We start from the raw sequence: 10,120 nt of genomic DNA, 5'->3' as shown, positions 1-10,120 counted from the left end.
GAGTTTTTTGTGTGAGATCAAATTCCCAATTGGATTCTAGGTCACGCTCTAGTTGCACTCTATAAAATTCGCCTCCATCGCTACTGATGTTGCTTCTACCTGGATACTCTTTGAGTTTTTGTATGATATCGAGTTCCCAATTGGATTTTAGGTCACGCTCTGCCTGAACTCTATGAAATCCACCTCCACCATCACCGTTATTGCTTCCACCTGGTTCGTCTCTGGTGTTAGTCATCTTTTGTGAGTTGGATTGGGCATTCGTGCATTATGGAGGTGCTGGATTCACATTTGGTAGAGACTAGTGTTTTTTTTTTTTTTTTTTTTTTTTCAGTTTTGAGGTTTTCCGAAAGTGATGAATTTTAGTCGAAATTGTTCCACAGAGTGTGATAGATGGAAAATCAAGATTTTCTTTGTGATTGCAAATTGTGAGCTTGGTTTTGGTTCGGCAAAAAGATGGATAGAGCAGGAGAGGGCAAAAATTTTAATAAAAATAATTATTAATTATTAAAAAATAATTTGAAGCTGCTGTCAAATTTTACAACAACCCATTATGTTCTTTCTATGTCATGCCACATAGGATTTGACATTACAATGCTGTTTTTTACTGTTATTGATGATGTGGACCTTTGGACATTTCATTTGGAGGGAATAGGATCCTCTCCTGATCTTCTTTGTGAGGATTCGGATGATTAATCAATCATGTCCGTTCATCGTACATCGTGGGGTTAGAAATCATTAAATTTAAAATTTAAAATTGAATACAAATAGTACCTAATCAAAACTGACCACATGATGTACGATGAACAAATACGATTAATTGATCTCCAAATCCTCACAAAAAGAATTCGGAGATGATCGTTGTCCTATTTGGAGATGCTCTTAGGCATCAATTTGCATTAAGACGCCTAGAGGGTTTGTTTTTTTGTTTTTACATTTCTTATAAATTGAGAAAAAAAATATAGAGGTAAATGCAAATCCAGGAGTTATATCATGCATGTCCGTACTCTGCAGACTGCATGTCAATGTCTTTGACATTAATGCCGACCAAGTCCTCTCTCTCTAAAATAAATGGATCACACTGTCTTTCTGTGTGAGAATCCAACATAAATGCTTTCACCATCATCTTCCCTGCATTTGGCTTTTCTCTCTTTCCAGTTGAGTGTATTTGCAAACCTCAAAGGGAGAAATCCCACCATTAAATTCTGCTGCTTAATTTCACTGTCTGGGGCCAATGTCTCTCACTATCAATGATCATCTATCTCTCTCTCTCCACCAAACGCCAAGAATTTAATGCGAAGACAGCTTGGAGCTCGCTGAGCTTGTAATTTCCCTTGCCTTTCAGACAACCCACATCCATAATTCTATAAATTTTTATTAGAACATCACTTTTCCCCTTCTCCTTCTCCAGATAGAGACCAAACCCCTCCAGCATTAACTGTCTCTCTCTCTCTCACATCAAAGATCAAGTCTTTTGTGGGGGCTTTAAATTCGGTTTTTCTTATTCTTGGGACCTTTATTGTTGGTGTTTGGTGAGTGGCGCACTGGTGGCGGTGGTGGTTGGTGGTTGTTTCTCTCTCTACCCCCCTCTCTCTCTTGTTGGGAATTAAAAGGGTGTGAGAGATATGGGAAGGACTCCATGTTGTGACAACAAGAAGGACTTGAAGAAAGGGCCATGGTCGCCTGAGGAAGATGAGCTTCTTCTGAACTACATCAGCAAGAACCATGGCCACGGAAGCTGGCGTTCTCTTCCCAAGCTTGCAGGTTCATTTGGGTTTTTCTTACTTTTCTTCTAAATTTTAAACCAAAACCAAATGATATGGAGTTTACAACCAAAAAAAAAAAATGATATGGTTAATGATAATTAAATTATCAAATGTTGATTAATGTAATTATTTTTTCAGTAAAACACTATTTGATTTGTAAATTTTGTTTAAGAAAATTTTCTTCTTAACGTTTTCCTTTTAAAAAATATACTGCCTTTTGAGCGCAAAGTTTCTTGCCTTTTTGAAACCCAAAAGCCAAAAGTTGGTTTTGTTTGATTTTGTTGCTTTCTCAAGTCAAAGAAACGTGATTTTGTTTTCGTGTGAAGCAAATAGTGCCTCTCTTTTCTTCCTATATAATCTCTACCGAGCCAGATAGTTTATTTGTTCAGCTTTAGAGGGACTGTGAGTGATGGGTTCTAAGATTCTGGTCCCAACCCTTTTCGCCTCTTGAGCTAATTGAAATTTTGTTCCTCCTTGATAAGTTGGTAGCATCTGTAATAAAAAAATTTCTTACTTTTATCCATGTTCTTTTCTTCTTTTCCTCATGAGTTAAAATTGTGCTTATTTTCCTCTTACATGCTGAATCTGAACATTTCCCCCCTTTTTAACACTATTGAGAAAAAAAAATACAGATATAATCCTTCTAAAAGGAGAGAAAAATGTCTAGTGGTTTTGAAGCATGCCACTGCTAATATTTTATATGGTTTGCAGAAAAAAAAAGTGTATTATAATGCTAATTTTTCTTGGATATTATGCTTTAAACATCCTAGGAAGTGGGAAAATTCATGTTACCCAATCCACCGTGGTTTTCTTTTTTCAATAGGTCTTCAACGCTGTGGGAAGAGCTGCCGGCTAAGGTGGATAAATTATCTCAGGCCGGAAATCAAACGAGGCCCCTTCAACAAGGACGAAGAGCAACTCATCATACAGCTTCATGGCATGCTCGGAAACAGGTGGTATATTGTGCTTCTCTGCTTCCTTTTTAGCCGTGAGACACTGTTTTCGGAGATTTAAAACTGATTTACTCTTTATTAACTGTGTTGAACCACACGGGACATTAAGTCCACAAAGAAAATCAAACCTGCGTTACTTCTGTAAACAGATGAAAATGTCTTATATGCAGTTAATCTGTTGTAGAAACTTTGTCCTGTTTCTAACTCTTTTTTCACTTGTATCGAACAATTTTCAGGTGGGCTACTATAGCTTCTCAGTTGCCTGGAAGAACTGACAATGAGATCAAGAACTTATGGAACACGCACCTGAGGAAGCGCCTTATCGCCATGGGGATTGATCCACAGACACATGAGCTTCTTGCCTCTAACTGCTTAAATCACAACGCATCTGCTTCCGCGGCCACCCGTCACATGGCACAATGGGAGAGTGCCAGGCTTGAAGCTGAGGCTAGGCTTTCCAGGGAGTCATCACTCTTCAGCCATGCTCCAGAGAAATCTGAGTCTGACCATTTTCTGCGCTTGTGGAACTCCAATGTTGGAAAATCATTCAGAAAGCTTACGTCGGATAAATTTGTGTGCCAAAGTCCCATTTCACAGGCATCTTCGTCGACCAAATGTGGATTGCTGCCAGCCGTGACAGCAGAAGTTGGCAACAACTTAACAGAGTCACCAACCATGGCAGGCAATCAAAATGAAGATTTGGCATACAGACCTTTCTTGATCAACACTGAAGATGTAGAATATAAACCCTTCCAGTTCAACACTGAAGAGGAAGGGTACAAACTCTTCCAGTCCAACACCGAAGCGGGGGAATTCAAGATCTGCCAGTCTAACACTGAAGACAGGATGGCGGGATCTGTCTCCTCGTGCTCAAATGATTTGGAGAACTCATCGGATACTGCACTACAGCTGCTCCTGAATTACCCAATTAACGATGACATGAGCTTCTTAGAAAACAATGCGGATGACTACGCAACAACCCCTGCGAGGTTGGCGCCCAATTCTTTCATTTGCCCCCTCTGAATCAGGCGTCGAAACTTCTTTGTATTCGAATCTGCTGCTCGAATTTTTGGTGGTGGTTTTGTATAAGCCGTCGATTTAGTTAGAGAGCTAAGATGAAGGGTCCTGTGCTAATTTTTGGCTTACAGTTAGCGGCAGTGCTGTTACCACTTAGTAGGGTTTCCACAACAAACCTAGTTTGTTCAGGATCCAGTATATATAGTACATAGAGATTCCTCAGTCGTTTGAGACATAAATTAACTAGTTAAATCTTGCTTACTTCGTCTCTAATGGCATATGTAATTTAGATGCTAATATGCACTGCGTTCCATGTTTTTTTGGTTATTCTGTAATCTGCAACATCATCATACCATTCAATGGTCTAAGAGCACACCTAGAGCTCGAGAAAAACTTGCCTACACTCGTGTCTCTTGCACATAAGCTCACTTGCCACTCGCAACGTAGAGCATATGTGAGACTCGTTCCCATTGCCTACGCGGACATGTGAGAGATTCATTGCATGAAAAGATGTAAGCAAGTATTTTCTCCATGTACTCAGCTTTAAATTCTTTGATTCCTTTTATAAGCTTGTTATTTCTCACTTGGTGTTTGGCCAACTAATATTCTGACCTGGTTTGTTATATGTGTTCCGCCTGATTCTGAGTTTGGATCCACTAGCAACTTAGTGTAAACTGCAGAATCCAGTGGTTAAGTTTTAAGAAAAACACAGTTGAATGTAAATCTTCCGACTTACCGCACAAGAAAATTGTAGATCCATCAGAGCTGCCTGCCAAGAGTTAGTACAAAGATCTTATATAACAGAAAGAAATCCGTAAACAATCAGCAGCATTGCCGAGAGTGAAACAAAGATCTTATAAAACATGAAGAAAATACAAGGTAAGAACATGAAAGATAAATAGTGTAGAATTATCCCATTACTAGAAAAAGCTTTCTCAAACAAATAACAAACTTGGAATTCACAAGTCAAATAGACTTCCTATACACACACAGACGAGTAAGAACAGTTGCTAATTTTGTATCGGTTTTCATATAATTTAAAGAACACAATGAAGAAATCAACTCGAACCCCAAAATGCAAAAAGAGCAAACTAGAAAGATATACACATGACAAAACCCAGAAGTTACATAGATTGTTTTCAAACCGGCTCAAAGCACTACTTCAAAAGCAACCGAGGAACTTCTTTGGAATGCTTCCGGTTGCACGGTACTTAGCAGCGGTCTCTTCAGCCTTGAGAAGTTCTTCCCCTTTCTGGGCTAAAACCATTGCTCTCTTTTCATCTGCTTGTTTCTGAAGTAAGGCAACTTTGTTTTTCATTTTTTCTGCATACTGTGCCTTTTTCTTCTCCAATTGTTCCTGAATACCAATTGACCATTGACATTGGTAAAGTTGAATTAAACTGAAATGCCTTGTTTCATGGAGTAAAGAGAATGTGCTTCTTGCTCATTTTTTTTTTTAAAACTACGGGGAGCGGGATCCGAACTTGCAAAACAGAACTTAATTTTAAGTGTGTATAATTTTCAGGTTAAGAAATTGTCCTCAGGAAATCAATAAAAATAGCAAACCATCCCACGTTCCAGCATTCTAATCAAGAAATAATATTAAAAATGGGGTGTTGGATGGACCATAAAATCCAACATTCCACGGATATACCCAGAACAAAGTGCAAAAACAAATGGTCTACCTCGATGCTTCTGAGTTTGGCTTCCACAGCTGCTTTCCTGCTGCTTTCCCATGCAGTAACATCAGAAAGCTTCTTTTGGGCCCTGTATTCACAGTTTTATAAGCCACTGGAAGAAAAGGATCGCCCACAAAACAACATCATACTTATCACAAGATGCAGCTCTTCTTTTGAAGAAGCATTGACACAATGTTTTGTCTTTTTTTGAAAACACGATAGTATCTATGCTAAGAGGGTGAGGGAGTGGGCTAAGCCTTACGATAGGCTTGTCATAATAATGTGGTTCAACTTCGTCTTTGGCGAGAATCGAACTTAAGACCTTTCAACTTCGTCTTTGGCGAGAATCAAATCTAATACCTCTCACTTACCAATGAAGAGATATACCACTAAATCATATGAGTAAGTGGCCCAATGTCTTTATATACAAAAAAAATAAAGAATTCACTTCCCGTCTTTTCCAAGGCGATATTCTATTCTAAACTACTCTAATTTAGAAGAATTCAAACTTTGGTGCCAGCGGCAGACACAACCCTAGACTAACAAGCGACTGCAAGAATTTATTTCCGGTTAACTAGACAGTTTTTATTTATTTTCCTCAAATTAATTAGTACAATTCAACCATATTCTATATCCAATTATCCCACTTGACTCATAGGAATCCAAAATCATGGCATACATATTTTGTGGGTAGAAAGCCATTAACGCATATAAAAAAAAATCATTAACAAAAACAGCAGTGATATCCGACGTCTATTTTTATTTCTCACACGCCTTCTAAAGGTGAGTGAGAAATTAACGCTTACTTGTTCTCTGCCTTAGACTTTTCACTTTCTTCCCATGCCCTGATAAAAGACATACTCTTTTCTTTCTCCAGTCCTGCAAGTGCTATATCTGAAATTTAAAACAAATTGACATGAAATTTTAGTTGTGACAATCAGCGTTATTAATTCAAGTGTTATAATAAAGTTGAGGACATAATCAAACTTCAGATGGAACATCATTTCACAAATTCAAATTAACATCAATTACTCACCTCTGTCAATTGATCCTCCTGATGCCTTTTTCACCAGAGTTTCCGGAACCTCTGTTAAAAAAGTAAAAACATTTCACCACAAATGCACTACAAAAGTTTTTACCTTTTTACTGTTCACTGCTTTAACTAAGGAGAGAAACGCAGAGACTTCACTTACTGTTAACTACGGCGAGAGCCTTGACATCATCACCGCCCTTAACATCCACATCACTCGGCGGGACCACAGCCGCCTTCTCCGCAACCGCGACGTCGCTAGGGGCCGAAGCCAGCGGAGGCTCAACCGCTAGACGCGGCTCCACCGGCAGAGACGGTTCTGCCTCCTCCTTCTTCAGCTGCTCCTCCATCGTTCCTCCCATTATTTCTTCTGAAAAAAAATGTTTAACGGATAACACTCAAGAGTTCACAATCGCAATACGCAACATCACGTCGAGCGGTGTCCACCATTTATATAAGTGAGCTAGAGACTAGAGGGCTCATTGGATACGAGTATTATTAGCCGTTGATTTAGTAGACAGTTGGATCCGATTGTGAGTGTGCGTTTTGTGTAAATGGATTAGTTCGTGCCGACGGGTAGATTAACTGACACGGAGATGCCACGTATGCGCTGTTGAGATATGATCATGTCGGCAAAGGCCGGGGAGAGGAACCGACAACGTTTTGGGTCGGGTTGTCCGTTTCTTTTTCCTTTTTCCAACTTTTACCTTAGTCAATTTCCATAATTTCGTACTTTTCCAAATTTCCCAAAATTCGTTTAGTAATTACAACGGTTCATGAAAACTCAAACGCCACTAGATTTTGAAAAGATTTCCAACCCTAACCAAAATGGTGCCCAAGGTTCTAAAAAATGATAGGTGTAAGTCGAGCAACAGACCAGAGTCTAGCGTTTAGGCGGTTGGGCAGGGCTTAACCGGAGAATTAGGCAGATTTAAGTAAATTTATTATATATTGTATAAATAAGTATCTATTTATACTTGAAAAACACACATAATTATATTAAGATACATAAATTGCAAAAAGTATGACATATAAATTATAAAGTATTAGAACTTGTTGAAAACATGGGGAATAAGTATGTAATGAGTGTTTATCCATGAATTCAACAAATCTCTTACATTTTATTGAAAAAAATTAAAATGCAAAATGAAAGTTATCGATTTTCTATCTAAGTCAGAATCGTGACATAAGCGGGTTAGGCATAGCCTAAGTAAGTGTACGCTCACTTTTTTTAATTTTCAAACGCCTAGAGACTAATTGGGCTAGTGGCTAGCCGGAATTTTTCAAACAATGGTGATGAGGTCTTGAGTATAACTTAAAATCACAGTTAGCAATGAGTAATTATTTTGTATCATACAACTCATTCTTAGAAAATTATGTATCTTAAGCTAAAGAAGATGTCAAAATGTCCAAATAAGCAATAATGATAAAAAAAAAAAAAAAAAAAAAAAACAACATCAATATTTTTCAAACTGAAAAGCCAATTCTGATGTGGCATGACATGGAATGGCATCTCTCCCCTTGCCGCCAAATTTGACAGCAACTTTATTTTTTTTAATTAATTATTAAATACTTTTTATTGGTTTAAAGTCTTGCCTTTTAATTTCTTTTCATTACCAATGCAATGTTTAAATATTTTTATACCTTTTAGTTCATTTTCTTTCATTAGCAATGCAAAGAAAATAAATATGAAATTTTATATTATGTTTAAAATTTGACATATCGGGTGAAGAGCAAAACTTTAAAAAATGTCAAAATACCACATATCTGTCAAATTTAAATTTATGTTTAAAATTTAACATCTCCCAAATTGTTTAAATAGACCAATAAACAAAGCCAAAGGCATTCAAAGTTCACATCCCCATAAACGATGCCTCGAAATGTGGTGTGAGCTCTTTTTTATGGAAAAGGATCCTCATCGGACCCTTTTCCTAGGAATCCTAGGGATTCCGCGATCGTGATTGTTCATCGTACATCGTGCGGTAAAAAATTATTTCAAAATTTAAAATTAAATATAAATAGTATCTAACGAAAACTGACCGCACGATGTACCATGAACAATCACAATTATGGGATTCCTAAGAAAAGAATCCGGCAAGGATCCTTTTCCCTTTTTCATATCTTGTATGGGAGAAAATTGAACTTAATACATTTTTCAACTTAGGAAGAAAAAACCAGTAGAACAAATACTTATTAGTATTGTATATTTGCTTGTTCATGTTAGATGTTACTATTATAAAAAATTCAGGCTTAAGATAAAACCAATTTTTATGCATTCAATACGATCGAATTGTTAACCAATCCTAATTTAGCTCTCTACAGTTTTGTGAAACTACATGTACTAAGTCGAAGAGCAATAATCTTTTTTTTCTTGGTACAACAGTATTGGTTTTAAATTACAATTGTTGGTAACGGATCACTCAAAACACCAACTAACTTTCAAGACGGAAGTTATCCTATTGATGCTGTATTCACGCCTGTTCGATTGAGTGCATGTGATACGTTCTCTCTCTTCTTCTTCTCTGTTCTGCTACTTTCTCTTCTTATGTTCTGCTATTAACTAGGTATGTATGAAGAAAGGTATATATAATTTGTCATAATCTAGATAGGGAGTTTAATAGAAGTCCTTCCATTTCGTCTGTAATTGTAATTGTAATTGTGAATTAAATATTGAATGAATTTAAATCATGAGAAAAAAGAAAGTATGGTCCATGGCTGTTCAAATTTTGCCGAAATTTCATAGAAAACAAAATTATACTGAACAATAATAGGCCATGGGAAATTGCAATTTATAGAAAATTCTGATGAGAATAAGACGTTATCGGAAGAGATGAAATCTGGACAGATATTTTGGGGGAGGGGGACTTGGTAAGAAAGGAAAAGTATGCTCTCCGCATTCACTTTGCAAGGATTCTCATATTTTAATCGTTCATTGTACATCTTGAGATCAATTTTCGTCAGATATTATTTGTGTTTAATTTTAAATAAAAAAAGTCATATAATTTCTGACTGCATAATACACGATGGAATAACTAAGATGTAGGTCTGGATGAGATTTAATTCCAATAAGAAAATAGTGGGGACGGTTGGGTCGGGTATGATGGCAATCCTCTTCTTCATATTGAGAATAAATTTTACATTGATGAGAGGAAAAATTTTGCATGGACTTATAAGTAAGTTGGATTATTCCCTATATTGCTAATTTTTATGATGGAACCCAACTTTCCTCATAGTATCAGAGCAAGTTGTCCCACGTGTGAAGTCGAACGGCCATACGCGCTCTACGTGACCTCGTTTTGTTGTTCGCTTGTTAAGCTTAAAAATTGACGTGTTGATAATAAATCTCACATTGATAGAATGAGGGTACTTGCATAAGCTTATAAGTAAGTTGGCTACTCTCCATATTGCCAATTGGTTTTACGGTGGAACTTCAAACTTACTTATAAACTCATGCAATGATCTCTTCTCCCATTAATATGAAATTCATTCTCAATATGCCTCATCACATGTAGCGAATTTTTAAATCTAACACATAAACAACACTTCGGACGACAGCGTTGATGACTTGGTGAGTTAAAGGTTGCGACAACCAAATACCTTTCATACCTAACAATTCTATCAAAACCCCCAAACCGGTCCCCGTCTCGGTTAGAGCTCTCCACCCTCTCCATCCTGTCC

The 10,120-nt window shown here is 37.2% G+C and overlaps 2 protein-coding genes across 2 annotated transcripts; one reads left to right on the top strand and one right to left on the bottom strand.

Annotated features, from left to right (window-relative positions):
* Positions 1-1,441: 1,441 nt before the first annotated feature.
* Positions 1,442-4,446, top strand: LOC137734946 (transcription factor MYB17-like). The gene is made up of 3 exons (XM_068474286.1): positions 1,442-1,761; positions 2,587-2,716; positions 2,953-4,446. The coding sequence occupies exons 1-3, from the start codon at positions 1,623-1,625 to the stop codon at positions 3,737-3,739; spliced, it is 1,056 nt and encodes a 351-aa protein (XP_068330387.1). The 5' UTR covers positions 1,442-1,622; the 3' UTR covers positions 3,740-4,446.
* A 175-nt stretch (positions 4,447-4,621) lies between these two features.
* LOC137734947 (remorin-like) lies at positions 4,622-6,875 on the bottom strand. The gene is made up of 5 exons (XM_068474287.1): positions 6,606-6,875; positions 6,449-6,499; positions 6,219-6,306; positions 5,419-5,500; positions 4,622-5,090 (listed from the first exon to the last, which is right to left on the bottom strand). The coding sequence occupies exons 1-5, from the start codon at positions 6,802-6,804 to the stop codon at positions 4,896-4,898; spliced, it is 615 nt and encodes a 204-aa protein (XP_068330388.1). The 5' UTR covers positions 6,805-6,875; the 3' UTR covers positions 4,622-4,895.
* Between the last annotated feature and the right edge of the window lie 3,245 nt (positions 6,876-10,120).

This window comes from Pyrus communis, chromosome 5 (genome assembly GCF_963583255.1).
Source record: "Pyrus communis chromosome 5, drPyrComm1.1, whole genome shotgun sequence".
NCBI lineage: Eukaryota > Viridiplantae > Streptophyta > Magnoliopsida > Rosales > Rosaceae > Pyrus > Pyrus communis.
This window is presented reverse-complemented; position numbering and strand designations above follow the sequence as displayed.